Source organism: Brienomyrus brachyistius, unplaced genomic scaffold, assembly GCF_023856365.1.
Source record: "Brienomyrus brachyistius isolate T26 unplaced genomic scaffold, BBRACH_0.4 scaffold35, whole genome shotgun sequence".
Taxonomy (NCBI): Eukaryota; Metazoa; Chordata; class Actinopteri; order Osteoglossiformes; family Mormyridae; genus Brienomyrus; species Brienomyrus brachyistius.
In genome coordinates this window covers 3,771,272-3,786,077 of record NW_026042310.1, presented here as the reverse complement: position 1 = coordinate 3,786,077, position 14,806 = coordinate 3,771,272, and the positions used below count along the sequence as shown (strand labels likewise).

Below are 14,806 nucleotides of genomic sequence, written 5' to 3'. Positions count from 1 at the left end.
CGGCAGTATCCCAACGGCACTCCATCAGATAGGAACTCACTCTGTGTTCACTATGAGAAACAAATCCGGACAGACAGTCTATAAATAAGATTATTTCAAACGGTATACCGCTCCCCCCGTCCCTTAAGAGTATAGAAGCATCTCCCTTCAGCTCCTATCCATCTGTTGCTGTCCAACTCTGATACCTCCGTTTGGCACCGTTTCCGTCAACAAGTCACAGTCTGCTTGTTTTCTGGCCGCACGCGGAAAAAAAAAATCACGCAGGCAAAGAAGAACATACGTTAAGGATACTGCTCGCAATTGTGCACGTATATCTGGAAAATGGCTAACCGCAAAAACTAGCCCCTCGATGAAGGCAATAGGTTTTTTTTATGCTGACATTTTTCAAACAACACTCTAATAGCAGCAACATCGATTTTGATCAAGAACGACTTGCGTCCAGTAAGTATAGTTTTGCAAATAAGTGGATTTCCATCGATCCGGCAGTGTTATATTGCATCTTACAGGCAGGTGAATTTAAATAAATCTAACAAATAGCCCGAGCAGCGCAGCCGCTGTCCCCGGCGGTTTCTCTTTGCCGGACGGCGCCCTTAATATATAGGAGGCGCACGAGAGCGATGGGTCAGCGGTCCGATCCCTGATTCGACCAATCAGAGCACGGCTCCGCGGATGAAGACATCAGGTATCAGTAATTCATAACTAAATCCGGTCATCTCATCTTACAAAACACGAAATAAAGTCCTCGTGTTCTTACGGTTTATGTCGTCACATTCCCACGGATGTATAGTGGAAACTATAGGCCACCAAAAGTAGAACGTTCGTCTTGTCTGTTAAATTAACTTACTTTAAAAAATAGTACCATTTACCAAACTCATTAGGTACCTTGTATATATTTTTTTTAAAAACATACTATGCGAGTTTCCTCTAGCAGCACACAAGATAAATGACACTGAAGATAGGTTTTTTTAAATAAATTCTCGATCAATTTAATGAGTACAATGAAATAAAATTATTAAAATATTACTAGTTTAATTTATAATATGGGCTTGCTTGTCATGGGACTGACCTATGCTGAGGCTCCAACTTTATAGCACAGCGTGAGGACGTCACAGCGGACTGCTGCAGCAAGGTCATTCTGCCGAAGCGACACAAAGTGGTGACACTCAGCGGGGGGGGGGGGGGCAGGAACATTCTGGAAGCCACCTTCACCACACGGTGCACAGAAGCGGGTCTTTCCATGTCGTGGGTGTCAGTGGAGCGTCGGTATATTCAGGTCCTCTCGGAAGGTGCCGGAACCGAACGACGGGAACAGAGTGGTGGAGATGAAGGCAGCCGTTCACATTTCACACAAAACCGCTAATGGAGAAAAGGAGCAGCACTTTGGGACTCAGGGCCATACACATGAACGTTCATCACCCCCCGCCCCCCCACGGACACTATGTCCGCCATCTGCAAGACCCAAAACAAAAAGAGGCCCCCCAGCAATGGATTGGCACTGCCAGAGGTGCCATAATTCATACAGAGGCACCAAAACTTATTAGCCAATGACACCTTTTGAATCAGTGAGTGACAGGGGAGGGAGCACTCCAGGCACCAATCAGCTTTCAGCCAATGCCCACGTGGTGCCGCCCCTGCCAGGCATCATTAATGTCACGTACATTAAATACAATGCCAAGACAGCCCCAGAACTGCATTTTGGGGACTTAAAGGCGGGGTATGAGGCCAACTGGACCTCTAGGTGAGCGATTCTCAATTCAGTCCTTGGGTCTGCATTCTGCATTTTTTGCTTCCTCTGAGCTGGGAGGGAGCAAAAATGTGGATTGCATGGAGCCCCAGTAAGCAGGAGTCACGACAAATTTAAGAAGACAATTAAGCAAATCAGTGTTTTTTTTTTTCTTTTTTCCTCCAGACAGTGTTAACTATCATTAACACTGGCTACTCAATAGAGTTAATTACCTTTAAACATAAATATCGACGGCCTTAAATAACACACATGGATTCTTCCATCATTTAAGAGGTGCATCTTAAAACTACTGTGCATCAAAAAATAAATTAAGGGCATTCAAAATAATACAGTGCCTAACACAATGGAAGATGGAAAAGCCCATGAACTGATCGGAGCGGAATGGAAGAGTTCATCCTGAGCCGTCGACGTGAACGCAGGCCGTGTCAAAATCCTTCATGTCTCAAGCAGCAAACGCTAAACAAGCCAATTTATGAGGCAAAGTAAACGGGGGGAGAGGGAGAAAGACCATTAATCAGTGAATTTATGCGAGGGTACATGTGGGAAATGCCCACATTACAGCAACGGGACATTGTCAATAGTCTGGGTAAATAAAAGCAGAAAACAGTGATGGAGAGAGCGATTAGCAAAGTTTCAAAAGGAAGAGAAATCAAAACTTTAAAAAGAGGAATATGTGCTGGTCACCACACGGTGCTTAACAGTGTGAGCAGTTTGCATATTGTTATTGTGGCAGCCACACATAAACACACACACACACACACGGCCAGGGGTCGTAGCCCCACAAGATCAAACAAACAGTAAACATGCACAGGCTGACTGGCCGAAAGTGACCCCAGCTCCAGGTGACAGAGCCCATCAATTAAGGCAGCCAATCACAGCAGCTGGGGCAACTCGTGGCCGTCACCGTGGCTTAAGACCCTGCCCAGTCCTGCCCAGCCTACCAATCACACATCAACAGAAGCCCAGTAACCTCCAAATGTGTTGAGCTTGCAGGCTGGCCAACCCCTTACAGGGACACAGTCTGACAGCCTGATCGAAAATAAGTGCCTTTCGTCAGCTAACAAGAGCAGCAAAGCTAAGCGAATCACCTTTCTGTATCTCATCGCTATAGTGATCGGAGGATCTGGGCATCCCACCCCCAAGTGCAGGGGTAGGGGGATTAGAATTCGCCCTGAAACACAAAAGCAAAGGAAAGCAGCTAAAAGCCCCAGAGGGCAGCCCACCTGTGCGAAGCTCATTGGCTGACGAACAAGTCAATCATACCAGGCCACGCCCACCCCATAACGGCAAATCCTACGGTAGACGTCAACTCATGATGCAGACAGTCAATTTCCTGCCATAAAGGGCAGATGCACACCTTGATGAGGAAGCATTTTCTGACACAGGTACGTCCATGTCGATAGCTATGGGACAGCGGGGAGGTGAACCGCGCCCCTTTGATGAGCGGATGGACGACGAGAGGGATCCGACTTTCCCCTCACAGTAATAAAGGCAGCAACCCAAAACGCGAGCCTCTTACATGGAACTGAAGAGCCAGCTATAAGGAGGCTCCCTCATTCGTCACCAGAAGGTGGCGCCCTTCAGCCAAGGTTGCCGGAATATTTCCGCTGTCAAACATATGACATGCAGGCACCTGCCCACCAGGGCAAGGACAACGGAACTGAGAATATATCAAGGGATTCCACTTAAACTTTTGGCAATACGTCGTCGTATACCACTGTCAAAACATGGCTTTCCTATTTTTTACCTGAGTTAATCTTATATACATCTCCATAAAAATAAAAAAAACAGCCCAAACCCATTCTTAACAGGGATTAGTTACATTTATGTTATATATTTGTACTCTTAAGGAACAAAAAAAGGTGACTGTAAAGTGCTAATGGATTAAACGTCAAACAGAGGTGGGCAGGCACAACGAAATTCAACCCCTGTGGCAAAAATGAAAGCCAGGAGAGCCCCGAGGGCGGGGAGAGCCGTGAGGGCTGGAGGGGTGTCCATCCCGACCCGTAAGGCACCGCGGGCTGGAGGCGGACTGCCCCGATTGTCTGTCCGCATGAGCCACCACCTCCCACCCTGATACCTAAGGCAGCTCAGTCTGCCACAAAAAAAAAAATAAGCAAAAAAAGGCTCCAGCCCAGAGTGTCCAAAACTAAAACACAGACACGAGGACCTCCATCCCGGTCCGTCTTCCCACCTGCACGTTAGACGACGAGCATCCTGACTGACAAAGCGACTGTGGAACGATTAGTGCAGCGAAGTTGCAGTAAAGGCTAACAGACCAGGGCAAACCGCTGGCAACCATCACTGTGTCTGGAAAGGGACGGACGGACGGGCGCCCCCCCCCCCCACTGCAGGAGGACCTCTCTGGTCCTGCTCCAGGGTCACACATCTATACGCCTTTACAGACAGTATCTGGGGATGTAAAAGGTCCATGACAACCAACGACCCACAAAAGCATTTTAAGACAGACAGACGGGTGCCTCTCATAGGTTCCCTTACTCTACACCACGTAAGACAGATTTCCCTGAAAGTCCACGGTCTTGTATTCTGCTCGCGTCATGGCGTCCACGGGTCAGAATTCCAGAGAAACACTACGTTAAAAACAGCACATCCCCGCCACACTCAAAGTACATTTTGACGGGGGTAGGGGGTCCCAAAGGCGTTCATCTTTGTGGGAAGGATCGAGCCTCCCTGCACCCCGGCCTCACGGGTGAAGATTGTGATCGAGTTTAGCTCTGAAAAGCGAAGTGAACTTGGCTGCCGGGGGGCGGGGCCAACTCGAGGAAGGGGCGGGGCCAGCTGAGGGGGGCAGGGCCAATAAGCTGAGGAGGGGCCTCACTGAGCTGGCCCGTCCAGGGATTCGTCGTACACCAGCACTCTGTGTGGATCTACAGGAGGAGACAGATGCCAGATATCAACAATAATGCAGCCAGTCAGGTGTTCCCTGTATGTTTATATGTCTCGGTATGCATTCTCTATTGTTTTACTTCCCATCAGCTCCATGACCAAAGAGAACAATAATTCACCTCAGTGTTGGACTCCAAGCATCAAATATCAACAGTAATAATAGATTTTGATTAGACTTGGGCAGGATTACGGCAATACGATACGCCGGCTTCCCCCGCGCCTGGCAAATTTTATCAACAAGATTTCAAAATACCGGAACAGCGCTGCTTTTTAAAAATATATACCGTAAACACACAGTATAGCAAGGTATTATGTTTTTACGGTAAGAAAAATTAGATCGCGCCTAAGCGTGCTTTCCGGCTTTTTCTTTTTTGATGCTTTTCAAGAAAGGCGGTTTTACCAACTGGGTTAAAAACATGCAAAATTTACTCACCTTGTTTTAGTAGATTGAAAATATTTCCAATTTCTGGAAAAGGAAGGTTAAAAAAAAGAAAGTTATTTAAATGACTGACAGGCATGTGTTAGGACACCCCAGACCGCGCTAAAAGTACTGCGCGACCGCTCCGGCAATTTTAAAGACGACCCAGGGTGGCCAGCACAAGAGGTTGCATGTTAAACAGTGATGACTTAGAGCTGTAGCCTAATAACTGCTTTCCAGCACAAATGGGATCAATAAGGTGTATCTCAATCTTAAATGGCACTCAATAATATATGGCGCTGAGAAGTGTCTGCAGTTAATAAGCTATTCTCTAGGGGGCAGCACTGTACTTTTTTTTTTTTTTATAGAGATTAGTCCCTTCCTTACCTTTAGTGTGATACATAACAGCAGCTTTAAGGTCAAACAGCCTCCAGCTACACCTCTCAAAGGAGCTCTTAACATGTCCCGACTCTTTGTCCACCTGGAGTTTCCCAACACCCATGTCCCTAGGAGGTACCGTGCCCCGGCTACCGGGATTGGTTCTATGTGGGTCGGAGCCCAACGGCAGTGTCTGGGCTTGGCGTTTGGCTACAGGAATGACAGAAGGACTTCCTCTCGGCAGGCCAGCAGGGGGCGCCCCGCTAGTCCGTTTCTCAGGCAGGGATGCATTATCGGGGGCCTGCAGGTCAGACGCGGCCAGAGCCTCGTCCTGAGAGAGCGCGTCCGTGACAGACTGACTTCCCCGGGGGCCGGCGTTGGGCTCGTTGATAAAGGACAGCCCCCATTCGTTCTGAAATATGTCCCCCAGGGCCTTGCAGTCAGCTGGACTCACAGAGAGGTCCTCCGGGGAGGCACTAGGGGGCGCCAGTTCTAAACCAGAAACCGCCAAGGGGTTCAGAACGATGCTGGGTTTTCGCTGCTCTCCCGAGGGTGCGGGGGTGGCACCGGCGTTGCCGTCGGGGGAGGATGCTACATTTGGGTCCCTCGGGTAACAGTAGGCTGGAGCAGCTGCAGGCAGAGGCTGTGCCTTCGCGAACGGGCCCCCATCTCCGCAAATGGCAGATGGGACTGTTTTGACAGCAGACATGGGGACCTGCGCAAGCAGCCCGGCGGCCTGCGGGGGCAGCATCTCCACGGCGGAGGGAGCCGCTCTGTTCAGGTTCTCCTTCACTTTACTCGCGTAACTGATCTTGGGCACGATCCTAGCGCTGCTGTTGTCTACGGGAAAAACGGGAAGGGGCCTGAACAGGGTCCAGGAATCTTCTTTCACTGCTGCTACTGGCGAGACCTTGGCTCTGCTGACCCCATCCTCATTCCTCCTGCAGGAGGTGCCGGCCACCTTGGCCACCCCTGCCACCACCCCGACGTTCTCAGTTCGTGGGCCTGTGGCTCGTTCACCCAGTTCCGGGCTGGAAGGCTCAGACGCCCGGACTGGGAGGGCGCCGCGCCGCTGGACAGCCTCAGCACCCCTGGCACCATCAAACCGCGCCTGCCGCTTCTTGGGCGCGGCATAACCGCTCTCAGAGCTGCCGGCATCATTGCCAGGATACCCATTCGCCATGTAACCTGGAGTGCACCCCGCAAGCCCATTCACAAAAAAGGGAGGCTCTTTGTCCATGGGTTCGAGAGCTCCACCATCTAGGGCCTTGTCTCTCTTGCACTCCATTCTGTTGTTTCGGGGGCCACTTCGGCTCCCCGTCTTCGCCGGGGGGGCCGCAGCTCCCCTCCCCACCTGCCCTGGCTGGAGGTTTGCCTCTATGCGCAACGGGGCACCATTGCTGTAGCTGAGAACGTCGGCAGCATCGCTAGTGGGACCAATCCTCTTTGCCTCCAAGGGGCCTAATGGGAAAAACAGCCAGATATTAATTACCCAAAATACCCCATCTGTTCCCAGCTTAGCACGGCCAAAATACAGCACACAACTGAGGAATCATCCTTGGTTCTGGCTGTCACTATAGCCGGAGGACGTGAGCACCGGGCTGCTTAAGGTTCTCTAGGTGTGTTTTGCACCTTTAACCAGGTGGAATTAGGGTCAGTGCCCATGGAGCCATGCCAGGCCGTTCCTCCCCTCCCCACCAAAAATACCGGATGCCCAACTGAAGGTTAATACGACACGGCCTCCATTTCATTAAGTATCGCCGCAGAGCCAGATGCAGCGTAACAAACACTTGAAGAAATATCCGGTAAAATGTGACACCAGAGCCCACTGGTATCCAGGCTTTATGGGGCCTGTAATGTTTCCGTCTCTGGAAGGGGAACAGAGGGCATCGGAACAATGGCGTGATGGTGACTCACGTTCTGTCCGGACTATTCTAGAAGCTCCCAGAACCCCCAGACTGGGCGAGCAGAGCTATATAGTGAGACGTTTATCAGGCTGGGCATTCGTGTATGTTATATTTAGTGCATGCTTTTATCCAAAGCGACTTTTTGAGAAAGCAGAGTCAGTCACAGGAGCAATTGGGGATTAAGGGCTTTGCTCAAGAGCCCAACTGACACCGCGGTGGAACCAGGGATTCGAACTAACAACCTTCCGATCGCAAGCACATTGTCCTAATCCATCTGTTCCCCTTTATCATGTAGGAACAATCAATTCAACTGGAGCCTGAAACCTGTTATAGGCAGTTAGAGCAGTGCAGAGGAGCGATGTTCTGGTGGACATTACACTTAACATCGGTACATGAGGCTGGGTGACAATATTTACATATAAGGACGTCAGCCCAGATAATATTAACTTGGATCTAATATCGACCTCCGCGGTGCCGCTTTTAAAAGAGTCTGCAATCACAATAACACGCCGTCTTCGGATAAAAAAGAATAAGCGGCTTTTCTTTAAACAGGGTAACTTGATTAAAGGGACTAGTCGGATTATTAAGATACAGTTTAGCCGTGGTTTATTGGCTGGAGAGCGGTGACCTAGTTAAATCCCAGCGGCTCGGACAGACACCCCTGGCGGCGACCCGGGCGAAACAGCCGCGGATGGGACTCCTTACGGCCGCGGGCAGTCCGCCTCCGGCAGCGTGCTGACTTACGCCCGAACCGCCGAGCCCAAACGGCGGAACCCCACCGGAAACAGCCCGGCGCTCCGGCGGTGTCCGCTTCCAACATGTCGGACAGGAAGTGAAGTGTGAGCGGCGGGGAGCGTCCAGTGGCGCCGGCTCAGGCTGCAGGGCGGGGGGGAGGGCGGTTCGCATGGCGCCCAAGGCGGCCTCTTATCTTGCAAGCTTCTCGGAGCGGCCGCAGGAACGCAACGATCGCGGGCAAGGTCAACCCCAGGCGAAGCCGTGAGGCACGCCGCGGGCGCACCGACCCCCCCCCCCCCGCCGCCTCCCTCCCGTCCACCCCGCTTCCTGCGCCGCTCCGGAGGGAGTCCCGCACTCTGCAGCCCGGGCGAGGCGACCGACCTGCTTTCTTCGCCGGCGCTTCCTGGTGCTGGTGCTCGCAGCGACTCTGTGCATCTTTCAGCGCCTTTCCGGGTCCGCACTGGCCGCGCTCGGTCTCATGCTGGTGCCGCTTCTCAGATGGCCGCTCGCCAGGCCGCTCCTCCATTGAAGTGCGACGGGAGTCCGTGTGGCTCCGCGCAGTGTGCACCTCGGGCTCCCCGTAGTATGGAGGCTGCCGCGCTGCCCAATCAAAGGCGGCGGCTGGCGGAAGCTCCACGGAGCGAGGACCGCCCTCAGCCGCCGCCTCACACCGCCCCCCCCGGGCCGAAACGGGGTAACAGCACCGGCGGTCCGCCGGAGCGAGGGGGAGAAGCAGTCCAAGAAATACATAACATTTAAAAAAATACATTTGAACGCATTATATGCAAATATGTATTTACATAGGATTAGAGTTATTTGCTCTACTTATCCATTGTCAGTGTATTTTAACCCCTCCCACACACACACACACACACACACACATCCGCAAGAGACCACTTGCCACGTAAGAGACCACTCTATATTTTAAAACAAATCTGCATTTTTAAATCATGGTTTAATTGTGGTTCTGCTAGCAGAAGGCTACGCTGAGCAGCAGGATGCTTTCAGGTTCAAAGGCAGCAGTACACAAGAATACGGTGAAGCGGGAGACACTGGGAACGACCAGAAACCAGCCAGGTAAAAGGCGGAGGCGACTTTCTAATGCCAGAGATGACCGTTAGCTTATCTACCAGTTTCTTACGAATCGTAGGATGGCATCAAGTAACTTTCCAAATGAATGGGAAACATTAAGTGCAGGTGTGAAGTGCACTGCTGGGACAGTTCGTATCAGGCTGCTAGAAGCAGGACTGAAGTCCCGTAAAGCAACGAAGAAGCCCTTCATTAATGAGAAGCAGGGAAGAGCCAGGCTGTAGTTTGCAGCCAATATATATATGAATAGACAGACAGATAGATGTGTGTACATACATATACATACACACACACACACACACACACACACAAATACACACACACATATATACAGACACACACATACATACTCAGATTTAAGACGATTCAATTTCATGGTCTCACAACAGTGCTCTGTGTATCGATTTGGCACAGACTACAAAGCGAAGACATTAGGTAATCATAAGGCTTTTTTGAATATCAGGTTTTATTAATCTGGCATAAACCCACAGGAGACTTTTCGCCTTTTTTAATGTGCTTCCAAAATAAATCTCACAGAAGTGTGTTCCGAAGACTGCATTAGAATACGGACCGCCGGGTAAGCGTAGATAAAAAAAGAGATAGAGGAACAGAAGTATCACAAAGACACACTTTACTGTACTTTTCGCGTATTTGATGGGGTGCATCGCCCCCCCCCCCCACGGGTAACAGGGACCTGGCTACAGTTATAATCTACACACGTATACCCTGTGTTGGGACAGTCTGTCCAGGGCACCTCCTGCGCTTCCAGGGATAGGCGCCAGACTCACCACAACCCTCCCTGGCTAAATGGTTATGGATGATGGATGCGGCGAAGCGAAAGCATTTATCTTTCCGCCGCACGGTCTGAAATTCCTTCCTTTGGGCTGCAGAGAGCTTCCATCTATCGTTAATAATCCAGCCCAAGGTCACGGTGATTCTTGAGATTGTCTCAGGAAATTCAGGGCACAAGGCAGGGGACACGTTGGACGGGATGCCAGTCCAGCACAGGAATGTAGAAAACCTATTAAAACAATTCACTTTTTCTGAAGGGTTAAACAAAGATTAATCTTTGTCTCCTAGAAACAAGCTGTTTCATTGCTATAATGCAGACAAAACTTCTGCATATGAATTGAAATGCATACGAAATTATTATTTTAATGTGCTTTTATCTGAAGCAACATGCTACCACGAAGTATGACCTAAGTCATTAAGGCAGAAGTTAAGCGAGCCAAAGTATTTTTAAAGCACCATATTACATTTCTGAACATCCTAGATTATCAGCAACAGCGCAGAGCCCCGGTCACATGACCATTATTTAGCCGGAACTTTCCGGGGAAGTCGCGAATGTCCTGGTTGTGAATGCTACATCTCCGGTGCCACTGGGTGACAGCCTCTGCTGTGAGATCCAAGCCCCGATCCCGGGGTCACAAAGACAAAAATAAACTTGCACGTCTTCAGCAGAGACCCATCCTGCTCAGCACTTGTAATACTTACCGCGCATGCGTGACTCTCCGCTAACGAGTCACTTCCGAATACCTCCTCAGCCGGGAAAAATGCGCCGCAGCACATTTACACGAAGTGGATGATTTTGTCCAAAACGACGTAAACGTGAGGCAAATAGGACAATAATACGTGCTGAGCATCCGATGAATACTCGGGTACAAGTGTAAGCAGTATTGGAGCAGAAGCTACACAACCACTTATAAACAAAGCAAGATCCTAATAAGACCCAAATGCAGTATTAAGATCATTCATGTCTGGTGTTTATTTCTTATTTATTTCTAATTCTAATCAAAAGGCATTTTTGTTTTAACCACGTAGGAGGTAGGGAGCGTGCACCGATTACAGCGCGTTGCCACACCCACCACACGACAAACCACCTCAGGGATGAGAACCTGAGTGCAGCCATGCAGCAGGCGATACCTCAGCACCACACCAGTCCGAATGGAGCAGTGTCAGGTTTTTCCGGTGGCTGGAGTGTCAATCCTGCCACCAGCCAAACAAGTTATTTCCTGTGAGTTGGAGGACCTGCTTATAGGGCTGGATGTTGATTAAGCCATTTTGCTACGGACGGAAACGAGTTTTGCTGTGGACACGTTTATCTGTATAAGGACTGTTTGACGATCCCTGGCAAAGTATGTTCACACACAGTGGATTATCTCTGCTAGTTGGTGGCTCTCATACATACAGTAGACACATGCATAGTTAAGACAAGATGAGTCTTGAGGTCTCTTTTTAATTAATCAGAGGGAATCTGATGACCAGATATGGTTCGGAAGCACATTCCACATATGAGAAACGTCTGGAGTGACATGTCTCGCGTGGTAGAGGCAGGGGCGCTGTAAAGGGGGGGTAAACGATGACGATTCTCGGGGCCCATGACTGAGAGGGGGCCCAGAGAAGCCCCCAATAAACTGTGTTGGGGGCCCTGTCAAGATTCTTTTCATGGGGCCCAAAATCCTTAGCAGCGCCCCTGGGTAGAGGGATCCCCAAGCGGCGAAGTTATGCTGACTGAAGAGGGCAAGATTCTACTTTGGTCTTAAGGACCCCTGTATGCAGTTCAATGCCATTAATGCATTAATGCAGGAGCAACAATTTTAGCAGACGTTACAGCGCGTAAGTAGCAAAATTTCGGTCAGTGTTTCTGTCTTGTTAACAAAATCGGAACCAAAGTTTGAATCAAGTAATATTCATTATTTCATCTACCTTTTGTTCAACCTGTATACATACCATGTAATAGCTGAGTAAAACAGGCAGTAATAGGAAAATTGCATTTCTTGTATTTAATTTGCTGCTACATACAAGTAATACCTTATAATTACTTGTTCTGGACAGAACCTGCAATTCTAGAATCAAATTCAATCCTCTGACTATACATAATAACGCATGACTTTATTGTTTATTAATAAAAATTAGAGACACAACAGAACAAATTAAAATTGACGGGATAAAACTGCGAGGTTTTAGGTGCAGTGGTTAGCACTGGTGCCTCACACCTCTGGGACCCGGGTTCGATGACCGTTGTCCACATGTGTGTGGAGTTTGCATGTTCTCCCTGGTACACCTCCGGGTACTCCAGTTCCCCCCCCCCCCCCCCCCCCACACTCCAAAAACATGATAAATTGCCCGTAGGTGTGAATGGTGTGTGAGTGAGCCCTGCGATGGGCTGGCCCCCCATCCTGGGTTGTTCCCTGCCTCATGCCCATTGCTTCTGGGATAGGCTCCGGACCCCTCGCGACCCAGTAGGATAAGCGATTTGGAAAATGGATGGATGGGATAAAACTGCCTTTCAGGCCAAAACCGTTGTTGGTTGTAGGATCTTTAATTGACCACGAGATGGCAGCACCCTCCCGTACAATTATTTTGAATTACTGGGTCATAAAATTCCTTAACCGCCAATCCAATTGAAGGTTACGGCGAGCCGGAAGATACTGGAGACCAGGCTGGGGCACGCTGCTGATGATGACATAGCCTTGATATATATTAAAATGCCCGATCACCTGAGGTGTGTCCCGTATGGTTCATTATAGAAGTAAGAGAGAGAATAATTGAATGAACAGCAACATTTTCTATCCACCAATACGCTCAGATGAAGCTTAACTGAAGACTTTTCACTCGTTTTTTGTGTCATGTACCGTGTTCGCTGTCTATCAAAATCCCTTAAAAGGTTCCCAGTGTTTTGACTGTCACTAGATCGTTGTTTTTTGTTACTTTTCTTCTCCACTAGAGGGAGTACATGATCTGTATTATATATTGTTCATGAAAGACCCTTAGTCTTTAGAGGAGTAGGCGGCAGAGCGGTGCATAAAACAGGATGGACAGTTAAATAGACAGATTACAGGTTTGTCACCTGACTTTCAATGACTTCCTGTATTTAGGCATTTACTCATGGGACCTAACAGTAATTATCCAGATTTTTGGTGTTTGACTTCCTTACTGGTGGCTGGGCCGTATTTCTCCAGAAGGGCAGAGAAGAGAGGAGGTTACCTGTCTGGACCACGACTGTACTGAAGAAGGTCTGGGATCCGATTGCACACCCGGCGAGGGATGATTGGTACCAAAACATAATCAACGAATCATAATCACTGTTGCTCTCATAATTTCCTGTTTTTTTGTGTGTCAAACGCTCGGTACACTAAACCGTTACACTGTGAACTTTCTGTCAGCTGCGTCGTTTTCGTTATTGTGCCCAAAACTGATATTCACATTCTGCATACCTGCGCAAACAGAGTCACCGTCTCACGTTCTCCCCATTTTCGGGCATTTTATCCGTGTAATGTTTCACTCATTTTATTCCCCCAGGAAAATGAGAAATGAAATCCATAGCCCATGGAGGCAAGGCGACTCGGGCCGCGTGAATTTTATTGTAGCGCGATATGTTAATTAAAACTATAACCGCATTAACATTTATGTAAATACTGACTAATTCGCATGTTTTATTCAGCATCCGAATGTTGATAAGCACCTCAGAGACGCTGCTGAAACTTTACCGTATCTGTATCCCCGTCCCCCCGGACGAGCGGCACTGAAGCCTGGCAGCTCTCGTAATTAATGCCGATGATAATAATACGCGAAGCGCCTTTTCCACTAAGCAGATTGGGTGGGGTTTTGGGAAAGTTAAAAACGTGGTGAAAATGTTCCTCCGTCTCTGTCAACAGGCAGATGCGCGCACATCGATATGCTAGTTAAGTATGTAAACGGAATATTTGAAATTTAAGCGCTGGAAATACATGTCCTTAATTCTGGAAACACACACTTTAACCGCTTCAGACCTGAGTATTGACTATAGCCTACATTTTATTGGTATAATAAGTTAATCGGCGCTTTTGTATTTGTTACTCTCTGAGATGCCCTGGGGTCTCGCTAAGGTTGTGGCCTTCCGTGGGGGGAAACACACCGGTATGAATATGCACCCTGATCACCCAAACATCCCGTCCATGGAGAAACAAAGCGGACTCCATCACAGCTCACTGAATTAAGTGCTTTATTAGGCGTTAATTAGTTCAACTTGGGGAGGTGGTGGTGATTGGGAAATCCAAAGTAAAGTACTCAGACCGCAGCTCTGGCAGCCCTGCATGTAAATCGGATTGATTTCACTGAATGAGCGTTTAACAGCCGAACCGAAAATTCCCGGCCTCCAGCACCAACATTTAGCAGAGTAAACACTTTTAAAGATGAACCACAAGCCGTATAAGTCACTCGGCAGAGCGACTTTAGCAGCAGACACCTGCCGAGCGGGTAAATACTCATCGGTTCCAGTAAAAACAGCCTGTCCTGTTCCGTCCATTAAGGAGCGGCTTTTGGATCGTCGTGTTCTTGCAGGGTACGTTCCCTGCTCACGTTTGACATGTTACCTCTGCCCTCCTCCCACCTCCGCGAGTCCCTCGTGTCCCACATCCGTCAAACCCGACCGCCAAAGCGAGGCAGAGAACAGAGAGACAGCCCCCAAGGAGGATGTAATTTGGGGTAATCGCGTATAAATAAATTTACATCACTCGCCTATAATGATGAAGCAAATGAAGATCTGCCAAATTCTGTCACGGATGGATTTGTATCTGCTGCAAAACTGGTGCGACCCAAGAGGGCTTACAAACATCTGGGGGTACCAATATCACAGCGCCCCCTGCT

General features: G+C 49.1%; 1 protein-coding gene across 1 annotated transcript; it reads right to left on the bottom strand.

The window, feature by feature from the left end:
- Positions 1 to 993: 993 nt before the first annotated feature.
- LOC125721710 (nuclear fragile X mental retardation-interacting protein 2-like) lies at positions 994 to 8,704 on the bottom strand. The gene is made up of 4 exons (XM_048997707.1): positions 8,471 to 8,704; positions 5,457 to 6,908; positions 5,085 to 5,117; positions 994 to 4,632 (listed from the first exon to the last, which is right to left on the bottom strand). Exons 1-4 carry the CDS (start codon positions 8,613 to 8,615, stop codon positions 4,580 to 4,582), a joined length of 1,683 nt encoding a protein of 560 aa, XP_048853664.1. The 5' UTR covers positions 8,616 to 8,704; the 3' UTR covers positions 994 to 4,579.
- Positions 8,705 to 14,806: the final 6,102 nt, after the last annotated feature.

Coding starts and splice junctions, on each gene's coding strand:
- LOC125721710 (XM_048997707.1), bottom strand. CDS start 8,615: ATGGAGGAGCGGCCTGGCGAGCGGCCATCTGAGAAGCGGCACCAGCAT. Junction 6,909..8,470: donor AGCGCCGGCGAAGAAAGCAG/GTCGGTCGCCTC, acceptor TTTTCCCATTAG/GCCCCTTGGAGGCAAAGAGG. Junction 4,633..5,084: donor TTTCAATCTACTAAAACAAG/GTGAGTAAATTT, acceptor CTCCTCCTGTAG/ATCCACACAGAGTGCTGGTG.